General features: G+C 46.6%; 1 protein-coding gene across 1 annotated transcript in view; it reads right to left on the reverse strand.

The window, feature by feature from the left end:
* The window catches only part of LOC138579638 (uncharacterized), a 600935-nt gene that overhangs the window by 371340 nt on the left and 206838 nt on the right, over positions 1-22757 (reverse strand). The window contains exons 3-4 of the mRNA XM_069649890.1: positions 16797-16868; positions 16319-16379 (exon numbers count right to left, since the gene is read on the reverse strand). Coding sequence (XP_069505991.1) covers positions 16319-16379; positions 16797-16868 — 133 coding nt within the window. The remainder of the gene's footprint in view (positions 1-16318; positions 16380-16796; positions 16869-22757) is intronic.

Raw genomic sequence — 22757 nt, forward strand, 5'->3', positions numbered from 1 at the left:
CCTGCCACCCTCCCGCACTGCCACCGGGCCACCCCTTGCACTGAGGTCTGTATCTGTACCTATACAGCCCCCCCTTTTTCTTCCTGTCACTTGCATTACCACCGTTTGTTGCCTTTATTATTTATTTATTGTTATTTATCTGTTTCTCCTCTGCTTCGCACTTTCCACTTCTCCCTCCTTCCATGCACTTTTCCACTCCCCCTCTCCCATGCACTTGCACGTTCTCAATGTCACTGGGCCTAGTAAGATCGCTGTTTTGTTCTCCCCTGTTCCCCTCCCTTGCCTTGTCATGCCCTGAAACACTTGTGTACGAGCGCGATAGAAATAAAATATCAATCAAAAAAAAATCAATCCCTCTACATCACTCGTGCCAGACGTCACTAAAAGTACGACGTCTCATTGGTTCTACTAGCTATAGGACCCTAGATTATTTGGTCCATTTTGATTGGGTCGGTTACACCTCTAGGCATAAATCTCCACTTTAATTAGCAGCATGCAGAATGATCACCCAGATGCAGTATGCCCTGAGATTCAGCCTGCCTCCCTTCCATCAATCAGTACTTTAGGGCTATGTGTCAATTAGTTGGCAGAGGATGGCCTCGAAACAGAAGCTTCTCATCAGGAAAAGTTATGGCATCCTCTGTTTTTGGGTGACATCAGACGTTGGTACCTCTCTGCGCCTGGCTGGTCACGTGTTAGTACACCGTGAATCTGCTTCATGTTCCTTCTATTTTCATATTTGATTCTCCCTTCGGCTTTGCCACCTGCCTGGGCCTCCTTATCTCGACCTTCACAGGGCAGGCTGCTATGCTCTTAAGTTTCGATTCTTCGGAGTTGCCACTCTCCTCCCTTACTTGGGTTGACCTCCAATTCCCAGGCATGAGCTGCTTGACAAGTTTCGATTCCGCTCTTTCGTCTGGCTTTGTGCTGGTATACGAATCCTGGTCTGTTTGACCCCTAGCAACCTGGGTTAATTCTGCTTTTGTATAAAGTGGCTTTTGCACTTATATAGTTGGCGCTTGCCGCTCTATTCTTCTAAGCAGCATTGCAAGCAGTACTGTTTCGTTAGCTTCTTGCGTTCCAAGCCTATTTACAGGCGTTCGCTTAGTTGCATATTTTCATCCTGCTTTATGGTTACGTTTCTTTATTATTTCGACATCGTCCCTTCTTCTAGGTCCATTACATTATTACTCGTTACATTTCATCTTTGTTTATCACCTTTTTGTTTGTGGTTTCCTTCATCTATGAGTCTATCCGGGCCCTTGTGTCGTCACCATTCGCCTTCAATTAAGGCCCTTTGGGTCCCTTCTGGGACAGTTTGCATTTTGTGTCAGCTGCTGGTACGGTTGTACTGCCCAAGGTTGTCTGATTATTGGCACTTCAACAGGTATTGCTCTTCTGATGGGCACTGGGCAGAGCCCTAGTGTGTCTCTGTGCTGGTTTATTTGCTCATCATACGTCACATATCTCGGTGTGTACGTTCCTAGTACTTCAAAATGGGTGGCTGGAGTGCAGGCCATATCTGGGACCTCCTCTACAGGACTAAATGTCCTCCCACGAGTGGGAGCTTGACGAGAAGGAAGTCAACATATCACCTTATGGGGCCATCCACAGCTTGATCTTTTTTGCCAACAGGGCCAACAAGAAATGTAAAATGTTCACCTTCAGATACCCAGAGAGCCAGTCAGTAGGGGACGCGTTCTTGGTGGATTGGCCGTGGAAAATCCGATATGCCCCCCCCCCCCCCTTTCCCAGGATACTACGCAGACTGAAAGAATAGAGGTGTGCTATGATCCTAATTGCACCAGACTGGGCACGGCGGGTCCAATACTCGACCCTACAGCATCTGTCCCGATGGCCTCAGATTCACCTCAAAGGGCATCAGTATCTATTGACGCAACAGAACCACAAGGTCCTCCATCACAATCCAGCGAGCCCGTCTCTCAAGGCCTGGTTCCTGAGCAGCTTAAGCTGATGAATCTCAATTTACCTACGGATTGCTGGGACATTATCAGAGCCTCAAGGGCCGCTTCTACATGCATCACTTACACTAGGAAATGGACTTGTTTTTCCAAGTGGTGTGAGACATATGCTATTGATCCTCCTATCTCCTCGGTTGAGCAAGTTCTTCCTTACTTATTGCACTTAGCCAAAGGAGGTCTTTCACTGTCTTCAATAAAGGTCCACCTATCAGCCATTGCGGCATACACGAGAGCCCCGGAGACCCAGTCCTTACTCTCCCCCTTCCGGTCGTTAAGGTCTTCCTGAAAGGACTTTTGCGTACATACCCCCTACGCCGGTTCCAACCTGGAGCTTGAACACGGTGCTAACAGCCCTCATGGAACCTCCTTACGAGCCCATTCACAGGTGCGACATAGAATTCTTGTCATGGAAAATGGCTTTCTTGATCACCATTACTTCAGCCAGGAGGATCAGTGAGTTGCAAGCCTTATCATCTGAACCTCCCTTCACCTTGTTCCATAAGGACCGTGTCATTTTGAGACCACATCCCAAGTTCCTCCTGAAAGTAGCATCAGAAATGAATCTCAAAGAACGCATTGTCTTTCCAACTTTCTTCAGGCCCGGCTCCAGGAATTTTTAACTGGGTGGGCCAGGTTTGTGACCAGGGGGGCCCAAATTCCAAAGGGTGTGGGTATAGGAGTACCCTAAATAAAGTGCTGGCGTTCAACCAGATTTCCCACATTCGTGACCCAGCAAAAAATGTATTTCCAAGTCTGGAGAAATGCATTTGCACTCCTCTATAAAAAACAATACAGAGCAAAAAGAGCAGTAAGGAACATAGTGTTGCAACATCAAGCTACCTATCTTCCCTTCACATCTGCTCTTTCCTTTCTATTATATCCAATCCTCCTTCACATTTCACCCCAAGTCACCTTCCTTCAGCTCCTCGTACCACCCTTCCCATTTACCTCCACTCCCACCAGCCCACAGCATGCCTTTCTTGGCCTGGCTGGGGAAAATAGAGGGTGATGCCACCTCCTCCTCTGAAAGGGCGGAGCAGTGAGGCCCCCAGTCTTTGTACCATCTCAGATGGTGTTCGCCCAACAATGCCTTTCTGAACACTGTGGCTACTCCCAGCAGGCCCAGGAGGAGGTGCTTGTGCTACCTCCATCTTGTTGTGAAAGACTGACCCTCCCCCTCCAGAATACTGAAGCAAGGAATAGGAGATTTTGTTTCTTACAAAATTAAATTTTAAGCATAACATCTTACATGTTGTTGCATTTTTGCAGCACATTTTAATTAGGTTGAGGGTGCGAGGGAGTGATGGCATGTAGGATAGAATGCTAGGGCTTGGAGAGCTGCATCAGGAGGCAGACGATGCAGGTTGAGGTGTTTCCAGCCTCTTGGTATTGCTCCTGGTGGGGTGTGGCAGGGAGGAGACTGCCTTGCTCACCTGACATGCCCATGTACATCATTGTCTGGTACATACTATATAAATACTGTTTATAATATGCAATTTTCCATGATGACTTTTTGTTTCATGTGTTTAATTTGTTATTTTGTTAAATAAATGTTGCCTGATAGATGAAAGATGTGGATGTGTGTTGTTGGTGGGTCTTAATGCCTATGCTGCCCATCTATTAAACCTTTAGCAAGACTTTTTGGAATAGCTTATAATGCGAACTGAATCACTTCTAGGGCCACCTATTTTTAGCAGGCAAGGGATAGTAAAATTAAATAATTTGTCCAGGATCACACACTTTGGTTAAATAGTAAAGGCAGAATTTGAGCCTAGCCTGAAATTTAGATTCTTAACCACACATCTTCCAAGCTCAAGTTGGTACAAATATGTGTTGAAGTTTGGTTTTGAATGCCTAAAATAATACTCCATTTGATACAGATTACTTAAAACATGCACAAGTCACTTGATAAATCAACCTGACAATGTATTAATCATTGTAGAAACGTATTGATGAAGAGTAAGGGGGCATTTTATTTTGAATCTTAAATTGTAGAGGAAGGGACCACTCCTGTTTAATGAATGGTTCCTTTTGAAAAAAAGTGTAATGTTCATGTTTCCACCAAGTACTAAAAAAGTAAAGAGTTAAACACAGGTGAAAATCGCCTTTGCTCTTCACCTTTCCACCATGTGTCTGGAAAAGTGTAAATCACTTCCACAATTAACGATTGTGGGAGACATCCACAACGAATTCCTTTGGAATCTGCCTGTTTTAACCAGTTGTAAAAGTCAGGCAGATCCCATAGGAATCCATTGGTTTTCCGCCAACTTAAAAATACACGCTGGTGGAAAGCCAATCGGATTTGGTAGGAGGGCCTTGTTAACTCCCATCTTCTCTCCAACTTCGCCTGCCAAATCATACAAAATCCTGCAGCTCATAACAAGTGGTGATAAATACATCCACTCCGCTTGACTTGGAAAATCACCCCCTATGATTGTAGCTTTATTTTCCCTATCCTGAATGGAAGCCTACAAGCTGCAGCATAGAAATCAATGAGAACATACAAAACATCTCATACAGACACAATGAAATGCATGGCAAGGTTGTTGTTTCACACAGCTTGTTCTTTGTCCCCTTAGTTTCTAATCAACCAACAATCACACTTAAATAGCTTGTTAAAACCCTATATAATTTAAATAAAAAAACTGCCACAGCAATGGCCACTGCCTTTTACCTTTCATCATCTCCAATCACTTCCTGTTGTAAATAATCTGCCTCTGATACACGTTAAAAAGATAACACCTCACTGGGTGGGCCTGTGCACCCTTGGCTGTTTGTATTTGAGGGGAGAAAGGCAAAGCAGGGGGGCATGGGCATTATCCAAATGTTAAAATCCATAAATGTATTCTGTTTGAATGCAAACTCGTAAGTTACTAAAACAGTATGAGGTTATCAAGTCAGTTTGAATCATGAAACATTTCTGCAGAGTAGACTAGGCTTCCACACAGACCAATATACATTCTATTTAGGTCAGACCCCACTGAAAAGTAATCATGAGAAGATCTGAAACCGGTCCATACTTGCCATGCTAGCCTTATTTGCAGGCAGGGTCTTGTTGGACCAACTCAGTGAGGCGCAGCTTGATTTCCTATGCGTAGCAAGCAAGGCACCCGCATCTGGGCATATACACGTTCACTTAGGGAGACAAACTGAAGACAACATGTATTGGTGAAACAAACAGCTTTGGGGTTTGATTATAGCAAAACCAAAGAGTGATGGCTGGAAGATTTAGAATGAATCTTAACCTCTGGCATCGCTCTGGGCAACCCTCCACACCATCTTTCTTCGCCTGCCAAGCCATTGGGGTGGGGCCAAGCCTGATTTGCTACTCCTCACTGATGAGCCCCAACAGGGTGAAACATGTTTGGGGATGCTTGTGGTCTTGTGCAGAAGGGATGTGACCTAGCAGTTTGGGCTGGACTTCCTCTTTTGGGGTGGGGCCAAGCCTGATTTGCATATGGTCTTTCCCCTTCTGTAATGGCTTGGCAGGCGAAGAACGATGGTCGGGAGGGTTGCCCCGAGCAATGCCAGTGGTTAAGATTCAGTCTAAACCTTCCAGCCATCACCTTTTGTTTTTGCTTTGGGGCTTGATTAGGCATGGATAGGCATTTGTCAGTCACTGCCATAAGGGTATGTGGTGTGATGGAGTAGGGAGATGGACAAGGTGGTATAGTTTTGGCTATAGACTTGTATTCAAATAAAGAAAAGAACCTGTCTCTCCCTATTTGAGGAGGGGTTTTCCCTAACTCAAACACAAAATAACTTGAGTGCTCGTCAGGATGCAAGTCAAAAGAAACCATAATACTGTTCTCTGTCCAAACCTCCTACTCTATCCCCGACACTAACAAATAAACCAAGAAGAAAAGGGTTCAATGAACTTAGGTTAACTTAAACGCAGTCTCTTATATCAAGGTCTGATTTACCAAATATACCTAGACCAGGAAAATGACTTTTCCCGGTCTATCTGGAAGAGCCTTGGAGACTGTTCCTTGATAGTTCTGTGTACAAGTGTTTAGATGTCTATTTACTTACTCCCAATAATTGGTGAAACACAGAGTTAAGACTTTATCAACTCTTCTTCTTATTGCTGGCACTTTGTCAGGAATTTTTATATCTTGACAATTGGGGAGATTACTCCCTGTAAGTTCTTGATCCTTTTGGTACCTTTCACATGCGCTGAGTTGCCCACTGTGGTGAAGGAGTGGGAGTTCATTCCTGAGACACTCTTGAGATTTATGCTGTCTTCTGTCACCAGTGTGACGAAGGAGATCACTTCAGAGGAATACTTGTCTCTTGGTTCTTTCGGTATCACTACTGTGATGGAAGTCACTCCTGAGGAATACTTGACTCTTTGCGCTCCCTGGACCCCACTCAGCTTTCTCGCTCCTGTTACCTGTATCTTCATGGGGACCGCAACCGGTTCTTCGCAGGGTCTCATGTCACTGTCGGTGGCGGTTCAACACGTGTTCAGTGCGTCTTCCTGCTTTGCTCCTTTTTGGTCTGTATGGCTCTGCCGAGCTGATACTGTGGCATTGTCGATGTGTTTTATGGACCACACAGTCCACGTCCAGGCCACAGCACTGCTGAATTCTTCCTGCTTCAGCAGCAAGTCGGGTTTGCTCTGGCTCATGTAATTCCTTTCAGCTTCTTCTTCAGAGACCAACTGTCTCTCAGCGCTTCGGGCAGAGTGGGTTTGAATTACCCAGACCCTGCACTATGGACACCAGGGTCCCATACTACTCTTGCTGCTCCCGAATACACTTAGTCCTTCCTTGGTCTTTACTTTATATTGCTGGGCCTGCCCCAGCGTAGCGGCAATGTTTGTCGTAAATGCCTTTGAAGTTACCTTCAAGCCTAACAGTGGCCACCTCATCACGGTTCTTTGGTAATTTCTTCTACTGTTCTGAATGTTTTTGGCTCTTCCTCGTCTCAGTCCTGTCTGGCCTTACAGATGTAATAGTAGAGACTTAACAATAACACCCATTAGTAGCTTCAGGATGGGAGGAAGGAGGTAATCGGGCCATGGCTCCAGGGAACAAGGGTGGAGGGCGGCCTTTTACGGACAGAGTCCTCATCCTCATGAGCGGAGTCTCCCCATATGAGCTTCTCCCACTTTTTACCACCCCTAGAGGGACCAGTGGGTTGGGGCCTCACCTCCCTAGCCTCATAGGGAAGGGCTACCCTCTGGGGAGATGTGATGAGAACCTGTGAATCACCACAATTACTGCCTGGCCATAGGATGGGAAAAGCTGGAAAAAGGCGAGTACCAGGGCATATAATGGCATTGCTTGGAAAATATCAGTCTAATACCTATCTGCAAGCCAAAACTGTTGCCTTTGTGGTTGCTTGCTTTAGACAGGACTTCAGTGCAAGGAATAGAGGCATTGACAAGATATTGCTTATAAAATCAACTGGCTGAAGATGCACGATTTTTATTACACCAGGAGCTCATTTACAGAGGCAATTAAGCAATTAAAAACACTCAAAGGAATGCTTTGCTATAACAGTGGACGGCACTAATAGAGCAACACGTGTTGTGTTACTTTGTAATGGAGCTTGCTGAACGAGTTCCAGAAAGGGTATGTTTTGGTGGTAATGCCATAGGCATCAACATAGACCTGGCTAGTCATTGGGTGGGTAAGCGACCAAACACACTCATAGGATGTGTGTTTCTCCAGACCTTTTATCTTCATCCTATATGTGTTCCACTGCATGAGTTCTGGCTTGTACCTAGTAGGCAAATCTCTCTGAATCAATAATAACCACTGGCATTGTTCTGGCCAGCCACCCGTACCATTGTTTTCAAATCATCCTTGGCCATGTCACTAATCCCAAACTGCTAGACCACAAGGCCCACACATGCATGTGGCTTGTGTTCCAGTGCAGAGGGGACATGGCCTAGCAATTGAGATTGGGCTGAACCTTTTGGTGGCAGCACCAGGAGTCATTTGCTAATGGCTTGTCCCCTTTTGTAATGGCACAGAATAATGGCATGGAATGTTGTTCAACAGTAGTGGTCATTTTGAATTCAAAGCCTTGCATCTATCACTGTTTGATTTTACTACACGCTCTTCTCCTGAATTACATTTTTATTACTACCAACTTTATCTTTTCACTTATACTCAAGTAGTTAATGCAGCAGAATATATACTTTGAATGTAATTTGTAAGGGCCTCCATTTAGATGATGCACCTTCCGCTAAAAGCAAGTGTTGGCAGCTGACATGTCAAGCTTCCATGATAATTAAACAATATGGAAAATGTTCTTTAAGGCCAACCATTGCCTTTTATCAACAAAAGGCCGTGCTGGCCCTAATCTATGGTGTGGAAAACGCATTTGGGTGTTCACACGACTTATGGAACACACTGGAAAACATTTTCTGGGTCAGGGTCCTACAATTACCTAAAGGAACTTCGACTGTTTGCATAAGTTACAAATTGGGTCTCATCTCAATCCATGCAAGAGTATGCTGTAACTTATTAAACTTATTCAGGAAAAGGATGATAACACCACCAGTATCTCAAGTAAAAATACTGCATAACCCAGGTAATGATAAAGTGTACACCGTGTTATCAATTTGGAACGAGCAATGTCTTGAAGTCCTGAAAGAACATGACATTGCCTTAAAACCCCTTATTGACAACCCAGACTCGGCCAAGAAGCAGCTATGGAGATCTGACTGGTGCCAAACATGTGACTCAAGGCGAACATCAAGACTGAATAAGAGCATATCGGGAGCTGCAAGCCTACTTTATCTCGATTTCCTGAGCAAAAATCGAGATCTCTGTATATGCAGTTCAGGCTTAACGTGTTGACAACTAAAGAATGCCTAAGCACATGGGCGCTTTATGCCGAACTGGACCAGACGTGTCGCTTCTGCAATCTACACAAGGAGACACTGAAGCATCTAACGCTGTTTTGTCCAAAGTTTCGGAACATGAGAACACAAATCTTGGGTCCAGTGATCAGTAGGCACCATACATTGAATGCTGACGACTGGTGGCAAGCCATGTTTGACGGGGCAGACAGAAAACTGGTTGTCTTCTTGCAGGCCTTGAAGGAATGCCTTGATGACAATTGAACAAGACTCTGAAATTAGTCACCAACGTGAGCGCCTGGTCGGAAACTGAAATGAAAGTTAATATGGTGTTAATTCTAACAGATGACGCAAAGTGTGTGAGTGTAACAAGACTGATATTGTTTGTTTTCTTTCACTTTTTAAAGGTTTGAATAAACCAAATAAAAAAATAAAAAAAGATGATGCACCTTCTGCAGAAATCTGTGTTCAGGCAACATCACCTGTCGATTGATTGATATGGTTAACCATATTATTAAGCATGATATGAAAAGATGCTACATACCCACAAAAGAGAAATATACTTTAAATTACAGAAACTGAAATTGTGATTTTAGTTTTGAGAAAATAGTAGGCAGCATGCTTGAATAAGTGTGCTACCCCACTTAAAGATGTGAATGGCCCTCCATCTCCCTGGTCATTTGTGCTTTCATGTTGTGGAGCATAAACGTCTAGGGCAAACAAAATCCTGGCCGGGCCTCCTGCTGTTCAGCCTCTCAGAATGATGTCTCTGAAATTGGTGCAAGGCTCGGACTGGCCTATAGGGCAATAGGCCCATGGCCAAACCAAAAACGCAAAATGCTCACGTGGGGCAGTTTTTTTGGGTCAAAGTGGGCCCGTTTGTGGCCCAATGTGGGCCAGTTTGATGAGTTAGTAGTATTGACCAGTGTTGCTGAATATTCTTTTAAATGCACAATTTGCATCACATTTTATCAACAAAAAAAACCTTGGGTACTACTCAAAACAGTGTCACAAATGGAATGAATTTCCATTTTCCACTGTGGGCCACTTTTACATTGGTGCCCAAGACAATGTTATGCCCCAGTTCGACCCTGGTTGCTGCTGCATGTGTAGAGTGAAATCCACCCCTCAAGCCCATACTCCCTTAGGATTCCAGTGCTGTTTACCACCACTGGCATTGCCCCCTTTGTAGGGGGGCCAAGGGGTGGCCTTGGGGGGGGGGGACCTGTCCCCCCTGCTAGAGCCGGGCCTGACTTTCTTCCAGAATCACTCTTCGGGAAGCAGAACGAACATTGCATTCTCTGGACATAGCAAGAGTTTTAAAGTTTTATTTGCAAATGACTAGAGATTTTCCGTTCTTCAAATAGACTGTTCATCGCCTTCTCTGGTCATACAAAGGGCCAGCATATTTCCAAACAAGGTCTGGCGCGCTGGGTCTCTTCTTGCATCACCCACAGCCATCTAACGAAAGGCGACCCCCTTCCCAAACCACCCTCAGCGCACTCCACCAGAGGGAGAGCTGCGTCAACAGCATTCCACGCAGTGGTGGCCTTGAAGGACATATGCAGAGGCTCCATATGGAGCACTCTGCACACGTTCGCTAAACACTATTGCCTGGCTGAAGATACCAACAAAGAAACTGCAGTTGGACAGGCACAGCTCTGCCACCGCTTTGCATAAGGTAGGATCAGCCTCCTTTTCCCACCTTTCCCTGAGTATGTAACCGTTGTGTTGCTGCATGGTAAAGGTTAGATCAGAAATATGTTTTTTCTGTATTTATGAATTTATGTATATTGATGGTGGCATGTTTTTAACTGCTTGGTATTCTATTCATGCATCTGAATCTATGAAAGAGCCAATGCTGGAGAAGTCTTAGTTACTTACCTGTAACTGTATTTCTCCAGCATTGGTATCTTTCATAGATTCACATGCGCCCACCCGCCTCCCCCAAGAGGCTGCTCCTACTCTCAGCCCCCATCATACTGTAATTCCTGCGGTTCAAAATCTGAATATGGCTGCCTGGGGCAGAGCTTAAGCCCTGCCACCTCATTGGCTGGGATCATAAAGGACCAAAGTGAGGTGGACGGACTACACAATAGAATGTCTCATAGGCCATAATGGGATATGTACATGCATTGCTATTAGCATTGTGTGTATATTAAAAACACATTTTTAATAATTCTTTTTATCACTGAGGATTCCCAGTCTGACGACGGGGAATATTCAAGCATGTGAATCTATGAAAGATACCAATGCTGGAGAAATACAGTTACAGGTAAGTAACTAGACTTATAGCCCCTGCAGCCAGTGCAATAAAATCAGTAACAGGAGCTGCAAGTGCAAGACAAAGACCTGGTCGACTCCAGGGGCTCGTGCAACCTGTTCCAGTGGATGAATGAAGAAAGCACTGTTTCGACAAAAGTCTGATGCACAGTGACAGAAAGGGGCACAGATGTCGTGGTCAGAGTCGGCCTCCCTTCTCGGGTCCTGTTGATGCTGAAATGCCAAAACATCACAGGAGGGACCCTTATAGAACAAGCGGAGGATCCCTAAAGTTTTTAGCCGAAACTCAGAATGACCCCTCTACCGCGGTAGTGCAAACTGGAGTTGGTCAGTCCACAGGAAGGAACACCTCCAAAGACTCCAGATGGCAGGGCACAGAGCAGATGTCGGAAATGTTTGGCCCCATCACTCCAAGGGTTGAATCTCCACCAAATTACTTCTAAAGATCAGCAGCCAGACAAGCTCCACCTGGACTGCAGCAAAAGTTGGTCGCCAAGCCTTCTTAGAACGGGTCCATGAATCGTCAACTTCTTCAATGCTGGGCAGGGTACTTATGAACCTAACAGTATCTCTAGGGAATGGAAGCAGGACTCAAAACTCAGCACACCCAATGGAAGATCTGCCCATCACACACACCCCAGCAGTGGTCCAATCAGGATCACTGAAGGTGAATCTCATGCATACTCCCTAGACATACGGAAAACAGTTTGTGCATTGCCACCGGACAGTCCCAACCCACTTCCTGGGAACACATACACACACGGCCCTGCACTAGCCTGAGAAAAAGTGCAGCTTTTCCGGGCCGCAGATGACCATAAAAGGAATTTCCTGACCTGGCAAGCCAGGAAGACGGTAACAGGACAAGATGGCCAAGGAACAAACCAGAAACCTTGTGGCAGGGCCATGTTGGGACACTAGCCACTGTTAGCCAAGTGCAGTGAACGCGAGAAAGCTAACAAAAAGTACAGTAGCTGCTGCCACCACTTTCTCCTTACGCACATCTAAAGTAACCAATAAATCATCCCTTGGAGTGTAGTCTAGGGTCATAAAAAAGAACCCCCATTGCACTGCATTTTAAGATGCATTGCGCAATGATACAAAGTTAACCAAGAAATCCACACGTAAAAAGAAAAAGGGGAAACAGTTTCCCAGTACTGACAGCATGTAGCACTAGTCGGTTTCCCCGTAACATTGAGCAAAAGTGGAGTGGAAAAGACAGAAAAGAGTACATAAACACAAGCAACAAGTTTGGGGGCCCATAGAAATAGAAGGAACGTTGCTAAAGAGACAAAACGTTCCAAACACAAACTATAAGTCTGAGGTGATCAACAATGCTGTGTAAGTTATGGTCCACATGCCACTTTGCTTAGCAAACTGGATGCATGTATTCTGAGCGTCACAAGAATTAATCTGGGAAGACGACGTGTTAACCACTGCATGGAGGCCATCCAAGAAATAAAATAAATCCGGAGCACAAGACTGAGGCGTGAGATAGGTGTTAAAACCTTCAGTGTCAAGCTTTGAAATAAGATTCACAAAATACATAGGCACAGAAAACCTGTTCTAGCAAGTGCCGATCGAACACCTCAACTCTACACATCCACACAGTACACACAGTGCTTTCAAAGGGCCGATCCTACACAGGCCCTCAGTACCGGTACTTCTCATTTTTGAGCATTTGAGTATCTGCACTTCTCAAAGCCTATAGTGTTCTGGTACTCATGTTACAAGGTGAAAATTAAAGCTTTTCATATCACAACTTTTCTGGGAAAAGCAGCACTCTCTCCCTCCTCCTCTCTGCACCACCTGCAGTGCATCCAGGTGAAGCCCATTTAGCGAAACCAGAGCACACTAGATGCATGTTTGTCTCTCCTTTTGTTCTGCAGGATGTGCTGTAATGGAGACATGTTCACCACCCCCGGAATATCTAGGGAGGTGGTGGGCTCAGAATATAAAGCCAGGATACTGTCGGACCAGTCTCCCATGGTCCTGGATTGGCAGCACCAGCCCCCAAGAGCCAGAGTCCCCACATGGAGACTCAGAGCTGAGGCCCTGAGAGATGTTTCCTTTCAGGAGGACCTACGGGAGGGGATAATTAGCTATTTTGATCTAAACACTGGGAGCGTGAAATCGGAAGGGACCCTGTGGGAGGCCTTCAAGGTGGTAATCAGGGGGCCGGCCATTTCCAAATCTAAAGGGCTCCAGAGAGATATAGAGCGGGAGTTGCAGGACACCGAAAAGAGATTGGAAATAATAATGGAGAAAGAAGGAACCTTGCAAGAACAAGCGGAAGGGGCGAGCCAGCTGCAATTGGCAGGCGGAGAGAGACTCAGTAACCTGAATTATAAGAAATATATCGAAAGGCAACATGCCGAAGGGGACAAACCAGGGAGGCTGCTTTTGTGGCTATATAAAAACAAGGAACATAGTCCAGCAATTAGGGAGATCGTGGGGGAGGCTGGACAGGTCTGCAAAACCCAGGAAACCGAACGAGAGATTCCTCGAATTTTACAAACACCTCTATGCAGACGTGGGGGAGGACATGGAAAGCAAAACTCATGAGGTCATAGAAGATATAGGATTGCCCCAACTGAGCACAGAAGACAGAGAATTTAGAAGCCCCAGTTACGCTGGAGGAACTAGAGGCAGTGGTCACACATTTACCCACGTGTAAAGCCCCAGACATGGACAGGCTCCCCAGCGAGTTTTATAAAACATACAGACAAGAGATCCTTCCGCCACTTCTTGCCATGTTGAATGAGGCATGTGAGATTAAAAGACTGCCGGAATCTCTGAGAGGCTATGATCATTCCCCTCCTTAAGCCAGGCAAGCCCAGCGCGGACTGCGGGTCGTACAGACCACTGTCCATGCTGAACCAAGAAAGCAAGATCCTTACGACAGTACTTGCGTATAGACTTAAGCCAATGATAAACAAATTAATACACCCAGACCAAACAGGATATGTCCCCGGTAGGAGCATATCGGATAACCACAGGTGGCTGCATCATATTATAGAGCAGGCAGAGGGTGACCCAGACGAAATAGCAGTAGTCTCATTGGACGCAGTCAAGGCATTTGACTCGGTCTGATGGCCATGGCTGATGGCGGCTCTAAAGGGATTCGGGATGGGACCTGGGTACTTGCGGTAGGTGAAGATGCTTTACAGCTCCCCCATGCCAGAGTACGAATGGGGAAGATCATATCAGAGAGCTGGCAATTAAGCAGAGGTACAAGGTAGGGCTGTCCATGGTCACCAATGTTGTATATACTAGCACTCGAGCCCCTGGCTATCTATCTCAGACAACAGTACGGAGAGATAGGGGTGAGCATCAAAGGGGGACCGCACCTAATATCGCTATATGCAGACGATAGCCTTATATACCTGTGCTACCCGGAGAAGAACCTGCAATACATCTTAGAAGTGATGGAACGCTAAGCAGCCTTCTCCGGGATTATGGTTAACCCCAACAAATCAACCTCGTTTCCCTTGGGCAGATACAAAGGCACTCCACAGTCAAACTTGCCCACTCTACAGATAACTTGGCAGACTGAAACGTTTAGATACCTGGGGATTACCATCTTTCATATGGTCACGGCTGAGCACAAACATACACAGAGAAAGCTGTGGAAGGCATTAAAAACAGCATGTAATTCTGGGCTAAACTACCCCTGGCAATGGTAGGGAGGGTGGCCCTGCTGAAGATGGTGGTCCTGCCCAGGCTACTGCACCTCTTTACAAACATCCCATACATTGTGCCCAGACACTTCTTTACTAAACTGCATAGCTTGTGATGGGGCTTCCTGTGGCATAACACAAGAAACAGAGTGGCCCTGTGGAAACTACAGAACGCATATCATAGAGGGGGGATTAAGTTACCAAACTTCGAGATATACCACTTAGCGGTGCAACTACAATATGTAGCCAGGTGGCTGGCGGAAGATGAGACGGCAGAGTCCATGCTACTGAGGGAGGAGAGTGCCCCTTGGGAGACCAGAGTTGCTGACACTGGGCTGGGAGATCTGGCGCAAAGCGTGCCGGTCTTTGGGTGGCCCGGCCCAGTGTTCCCCGCAGGCACCTCTCGTAGCGCTATGCGGGGAAGATGCCCAGCTCAGATTGATCCGTAAATATTGGGAGCCAGTGGGCCTAGCCACTCTGGGGGGACATCTGGCAGGATAGGGAGGCCATCGATTTCCAAACCTTAGTAGATGGAACCGGGGTACATCTAGGACAACACATCACATATAATAAGATAGTCAAAAAAGTGAAAGAAACATGGTCTGAAATTGTGCTGTCGGAGCTACCGGATATGGCTATCGAAACAATGTATGACATCTCGGAGGGGGGGCACGAAATATCCAGGATATATGAACTGGCTATGTCAAGAATGGGAAAGGAGCTGCTCGAACTAAGGCGAGACTGGGAGGAGGCAGGAGAAGCCATGCAAGATGGGCAATGGGAGAGGGCCCAAAGATACCACAAGAAGGTGTCTAGAAATGCCAGGTTACAACAAATCCAACTATTTGTTACTCATAAAGCATATATGACCCCCCAGATGATAGGGCATTTTTGTACCTCTGTATTTCCAAATTTCGCTAAGTGTGGAGAGTAGAGAGGCGGTATGATCCACATGTTCTGGGCATGCCTGGAGGTCGGGAAGTTTTGGGGGGGGGGGGGGAGTGAAACTCAAGTTGTCTGAGAAGGGGATCAAATTAAACACAGAATCCATATGGGCATGTATGCTAGGGGGATTTACCAGGCCTCGTAATTTGGAACATATATGCAAACTCAAACACTTAGCATACATCCTGGGTAAGAGGAGAACCGCCATGAGCTGGAAAGCCTCTCACAGGCCTAGAGTGGAGAGGTGGTGGGAGGATCTCCTTAAGTGGGCAGACGCAGAGACTATGGCATGGCACATGGTGGCTAGCAAAGGGGAGGGTGAAGTTAGACCACTGATGGAATGGAGACAAATGATAGCCTCGCTGCATGGGTGCACCCGAAGTGACCACAGCGACAAGGATCTGCCCGAGAACCATGAGGAGGGCTGATCCTGAGCAACGAAACCGGAGGTACAGGGGGGGTGCTCGAGTTTAAAGGGAAGGGAGCGGGAAAGACATTAAAGAGAAACATGTAATGCATAGTGTGATACACATGTAACTGTAAATGTCGGGAGTGAAAGTTATATGTTGTTTGTGGAAATTAATAAAATCTATTAAAAAAAAATCAATGCTTACATGTCTCTGTTCGACTCTTAGTCATCACTGGGAATGGCTCTTCTGTGGGAGACCTGATTTCCTGCCAACAGAAACAGCGAAACACGTGATTTCAGTGCACTAGTCAAGGAACGATTGAACCATTGCAGATTTATTTTGCCCATTAGGAGATGTACTAATCCAAACATCTAACCCAGACATCTGAATCCCAGAAGAACACAATACTGATCCAAGCTATATCCTCAGACCCCTTGAAGCCCATCATACAGAATCAGACCTCCCATTGACAGAGCCCTGCCTTCCTGAAGCACAGCCGAGAGTGAGTGCCCATTCCTGGAGCGATTTCCAACCACCAATTCTGCACTCTAAGCCACTTCCCATATTTTCCAACCTCCCTTGGCTCTAATTCACATAGCAAAGTAGTCCCACAATGTGCTCAGATCCCCAGGAATGTTCATTCACTGTACCCCAATGTGATTGCACTTCTCCCCTCCCTTACCTGGGTGGGTGATGCGCCAGCCAATCCATTGCGCTCGTAGTGTGCCTGCAGGCTCCGCAGCAGCTCCGTGGTCTGTAACAAAAAGCAGCAGTGAGGCTGGCCCACAAAATCTGTAACCACCGCCATAGCCAAAATACCATCAACACCACAACAAATGCAGACCACTATGAACAAAACAGTTTGGGCTGTCGAATGGAGAAAACATGGACTTTATGCACACACACCTAGGGGAAATGGGCCTAGGTCGATAGAAAGCAGGAGTGGAGCGATGGTGCAGGCAGGGTGGACGATTGAAGGAAGATGCAGGGCGTTTGTAAGGTACCATTGATTGCACCGTTTACTGTGCAGCGGAAAGAAAGTCCAAGAATGCACACAAGTGTTGCCCAGCTACTATAAACGCCTGCAGGTCATTGAGCGGGGTTCTTCTTGCCTTCCCCTCCAACCGAGTCATTTCGACAGTTTGAATTGAATTTGTTTTGACTGACAGGTTCTGGTAATTCTGCAACTGCCCTAACCATGTTCAGAGTTGAAACCGCAGGGTCATGACCCCACAGTGGCAGAGACAGCTTTGCTTCAACTTCTTCATTATCGGAGGCGTGGGCAGACCCACGCAGGCGCTTCCCCAAGACAGCTTTGCTGGTCAGGAGTGCGATAGAGGGAGAGGGGGAGGGGATGGGTGGAGTTTCAGGGTTGGAGGCGGCATTTTTGTTTAAAAAAAAATGGGCTAAAGCTGTGCCCTATGCAATCAGATAGATCAGTAAATTAACGCATATAAAAAAGAATGGTTAACTCACCAACAATACAAAAGGAGCAGGTAAGGTTTACGATATCTGTGCTCACAATCTGTCAGCATTTCCAACACAAACAAGTCAAACGCCTGCACAAATTCTTTCTCGCAACAGCATAAAATGTTACAAAAAAACCCATGCAAACACTTCTGATGTAATACTTTTTAAAACATTTTTTTTAGGCGTCTCTTCTACCCGAGCCAGGAGCATTCAAAAAACCCTCGACAGACGGACATGCTGCAGAAGCAACGAGTGGTAGAAGTGTACTGGAAAAAGTAGTGGAATTGTGGTTTAGGCCAGGGAGAGGGTAAGGGGGGAGCATAGTGCAATATGTAACAAGTATTGCGGCTGGGGCGTTGTAATAGTCTAAGTGACTAGTAATTTAGGATCCTATTACAACTTCTCACTTGCACAGGGCTATGAATGGACAAATCCGCTATATAGAATGGTGAAATGATCGTAAAAATTGAGGAATGGTAAACAGAAAAAAAATAAAAAAGTAGTGGAACACCGCCCCGACCGTTCCCACTCACTTCGTTCACTGGGTTAGGCCCAGTGGTGGAAATGAAAAAATGCAAAGGGGGGTCCCACAAGGGTGAGGGTGGAGTCTGGAAAAGCGGGTGGAGTTCAGAGGGGGACGAGTTCCGAGGAGGCAGAGCTGGCAGTTGGACTCCGCTCAAAGGAAATGTTCAAAATAATAATTTAAAACCTGGTGCAATTTCTTTCATGCTATTTCTCTCAAAACTCCACACTGTACATCAATTCCACTTTAAATCACTTCTATGGCAATGGTGCACCCAAAGTACTGTTGGTAATGCAGTGATTTTTAGTACATTAAGGGATCCATATACCGGTTCTAAAGTAGAAGGCTACCAGGGTAGCTCAGCAGGTTGACAGATACTGCTGAGATATATACATATATGGGATACATTACTCACCGTAATCGTATTTCTGATGCTTGTATCTGCTTAGATTCACATGCTGTGCATAGGCCGACATCTAGTGGAAGCTGCGGAGTATTACAGTTTGTTTTTCGAAACTCGAAAATGGGCGTCGACACAGGCGTGCCAGTAATACTATCCCTAGTGTGACGTCCACTGTACCCAAGATCCCTCACGCGTCTAGGATCCTCAGATTTTATTTTTTCTGACATGAGGAAGCATGAGGAGTAGCGTGAGTACAGATAATACAAGCAGATAGACAGAAAGGTAAGACTACAAGCAATCATGCGCCTTCTCTCGGAGGGGAGGAAGGGTGGGTCGCATGTGAATCTAAGCAGATACAAGCATCAGAAATACGATTACGGTGAGTAATGTATCCCTTCAGAGGCTTGTGGAATCTGCTTAGATCACATGCTGTGCATAGATTAGCGAGCAGTACCAGAAGAAGGAGGTCGGATGTGAGAAGGGTCATGAGCAAACAGGTGTCTTAGAACCGCTTGTCCCACTTGTGTATCTGTCTTGGAATGAGTGTCAATGCAGTAATGCTGAGTAAAAGTGTGAATAGAGCTCCAAGTAGCTGCTTTGCAAATGGTGTCGAGGGGAACATTTGCAATGAAAGCCAGAGTGGCCCCAATGCCTCTAGTAGAGTGGGCTCTTGGCGTAAAAGGCAGAGTTTTTTCAGAAAGAGAGTAACAGCTGTATACAGTTGATAATCCACTTCGAGATAGCGCCTTTAGAGACGCGATCTCCCTCTCTGCCTGTAGCTACGGAGACAAACAGTTGATCTGTTTTCCTTAGCGGTCTGGTTTTATTTACATAGTAGAGGACCGCCCTACGCACATCTAGGGTGTGTAGTTTCACCTCAGCCGAGCTTTGTGGGTTCTGGAAGAAAGCCGGAAGCTCGATGGACTGGTTTACATGGAATTTAGATATAAATTTAGGTGAGAACCTAGGGTGTGTGCGTAAAACCAGTTTGTATTTGTGGATAGTAAAGAAAAGATCCTGCACTGACAGAGCCTGAATTTCACTGACCCTTCTTATAGAGGTAATGGCTACTAAGAAGGCCGTTTTATAAGTCAGGTGTTTGAGACTACTTTTATGCATGGGTTCGAAAGGGGGCCCCATGAGCTTAGCTAGCACCACATTAAGGTCCCATCCTGGCGGTGGGTTAGAAATAGGAGGGTGAAGTCTCTTTACTCCTTCCATGAAGGCTTTAACTGCTGGTACTTTCCACCACGACACCTTGTTATGGGATGTGGTGTAAGCCGAGAGGGCAGCCAGGTGTACTTTCAGAGAGTTAAAAACCAATCCTGCATCCAGCAGGTGGAGCATGTATGTCACAATGTTGGAAGGAGTGCAATAATCCGGGTTAATTTGTTTATTCTGGCACCAAATAACGAATCTCTTCCACTTGTCAAAGTAACAGTGCCTTGTGTTTGGTTTCCTGGATTCTTGCTGGTGCACTGTTTGACCTTGTTGCTGGGACAGTAGGTTGTACCAGGCTGGAAGTTTGATGGGCTCGCACACCGCCATCCTGTGTAGGTGTGGAAACCATGGTTGTCTCGCCCACATGGGAGCAACTAGGATGAGCGTCATCGATTCCTTGTTCATCTTGTACACCACCTTCCTGATGAGGAGTTGGTGGAAAAGCGTACGCAAACATCCCTGACCAGTTCATCCACAGGGCGTTCCCTTGGGAGTCTGGCTGGGGGAACCTGGATGCAAATCCTGGGCATTGTTTGTTTCCGCTTGTGGCGAATAAGTCTATAGTGGGGGAACCCCACTGAGAGAAGAGATCTTCTACGATCTCTCTGTGAAGGACCCATTCGTGTTCTTCTGGGAGGGAGTCTCTGCTTAGAGCATCCGCTAGGGAATTGAGCTCCCATGGAACATGTTGCGATGACAGGAAGATGTTCCGTCTGAGTGCCCATATCCAGATTTTCTGGGCAAGCTTGGACAGATTTGGCGAACGAGTCCCTCCTTGCTTGTTCAGATAGAACATGGCTGTCGTGCTGTCCGTCCGGATCTGCACCGACAAGTTTAGTAGATGGGGCTCGAACGCCCGAAGCGCTCTGAATACTGCCAGAAGCTCTAGCAGGTTGATGTGGTTCTTGGCTACTGAGTGAGACCAGAGACCCTGAGCTGTGTGGTGGAGATGGTGAGCCCCCCACCCAGTCAGGCATGCATCTGTAGTCACCACTGCCTGTACTTCGGGATCGTAAAAGGGTTTTCCCCCTTGCGAGATTCTCTCTTGACCACCAGTGTAGGCTCTGTACAAGTGTTGGCGAAACGACCACTAGATCGTCCCACTGACTACTTGCCTGAGACCACTGTTTCGCCAACCATTCCTGCATAGGACGCATGCGCAGTCGCGCGTGGGGGACCAGGTAAATGCCAGACGCCATCATGCCCAGTAACCGCATTGCTTTGCGTACCGTTATTTGTTGACCGGACTGATAATGTGGAATTTGCAGTAGTATATTCCGAATTCTCTCTTCCGAAGGGAAGGTCAACCCTTTCTGAGTATCTAGGATTGCTCCTAGGAACTGTTTTGAGGTGCTTGGCACTAGGCTTGACTTCTTCTTGTTGATTGAGAAGCCTAATTCGTGGAGGAGGTCGATAGTCCTTTGAATGTTTGTCCTGCAAATTCCTGGGGTTTCCCCCGTTATGAGCCAGTCGTCCAGATAAGGGTACACTGGGATTGCCTCCCTGCGTAGGTGTGCAGCTGCCACCGCCAGTACCTTGATGAATACCCTTGGTGCTGAAGCTATCCCGAACGGCAGTACCTTGAATTGGTAGTGGCGACTGTCCACCTTGAAGCGCAAGTACTTTCTGTGCGCCGGGAGCATGGAAATATGAAAATAAGCATCTTTCATATCCAAGGTTGCCATGTAGTCCCCCTTTTTTAGGAGGGGGATTACCTCTTGTAGCGTGGTCATACGGAATTTTTGGGGCTTGACATACTTGTTGGCAGGCCGTGAATCCAGTACTGGGGCCATTGTCAAATCTTTCTTTGGCACAAGGAAGTAAGTTGAATAGATACCCTTGTTTACATGGTGTCCTGGGACGAGTTCTATCGTGTCCTTTTTTAGCAGAATGGCAATCTCCTCGAGAAGGATCTTTTGATGTTCTAAGGAGTGTACTCTTTGTCGTGGAGGATGGTTCCGGGGATGCTGCAGTAATTCTATACAATATCCTGTGGACACTGTTGACAGCACCCATCTGTCTGAGGTGATCCCTTCCCAAGCCTGGGTGAAGTTGGAAATGCGTCCCCCTACTGGGGTTGCGTGAGAAGGGACCCTGAACTGAGCGTCACTGCTTTGGTGGAGGCGTGCCACCTCCCTTGTTGGGGCTGCCTCTGCCTCTTCCACGCCCTCTTTTGTTACCCCTGCCGTAACTTTGGGTAGACTGCTGGCTGTTGTTCCACTGTGTACCCTGTCCCTGGGCATAGTTGCCTTGTTGTGAATTTTGGCCGCGTGGGCGACGAAAATTACTATTCCCCCTCTGGTTAGGGGGTTTGTTGGTAGTTGGCCAAGGGATTTCAGTGTCTCGTATTCGTCCTTGGCGTTTTTCAGTGCGTCTTCGACCGCTTTCCCAAACAATAGATCGGGTTCCACCGGCTTGTCTATTAATGAAGCCTGAGTTTGTTTTGAACCCCGACTGCCGTAACCACGCATGTCTTTTGATAACAGTACCTTCTGCTATCAATCTTCCTGCGTTGTCCGCGGCGTCGAAAGTTGCTTTCAATATGCAACCAGACACGGCTCTCCCTTCTGCCGAGATCCGAGCCAATTGGCCCTTTAACGGTTCAGGAGCAGAGGCTATGAGCGCCGCAACCTCTTCCCATTGATGGCAGTTGTAGCTGGCCAACAGGGTGGTGGAGTTAGCAATCCTTGCTTGGTAGGCGGACGTTGAGGCTACCTTCCTGCCAAACCCGTAAAGTTTCTTGCTCTCCTTGTCGGGAGGAGCTTTTGATGAAGATAAGGGTGTTCCAGCCCTCTTCCGAGTGTTGGTAACAACTAGGGAGTCTGGTTTAAGATGTCCTCTTATATAGAGAGGGTCAGACTGGGCTGCCCGGAAAAGTTTTTCGACCCTGGGGTTGACTGCTCTGGTGAGGTTTTGGTTCACCAGGGACGGATCTATTCTTCGTTGGATGGATTTAAGGATAGGGATGGTCTGAGCGACCGGCCTCCTCTCTCCCACCAACTCTTCTGCGAAGTCCCTTTCCTCCT

Source organism: Ambystoma mexicanum, chromosome 3p (genome assembly GCF_040938575.1).
Source record: "Ambystoma mexicanum isolate Mex_15411 chromosome 3p, UKY_AmexF1_1, whole genome shotgun sequence".
Taxonomy (NCBI): Eukaryota; Metazoa; Chordata; class Amphibia; order Caudata; family Ambystomatidae; genus Ambystoma; species Ambystoma mexicanum.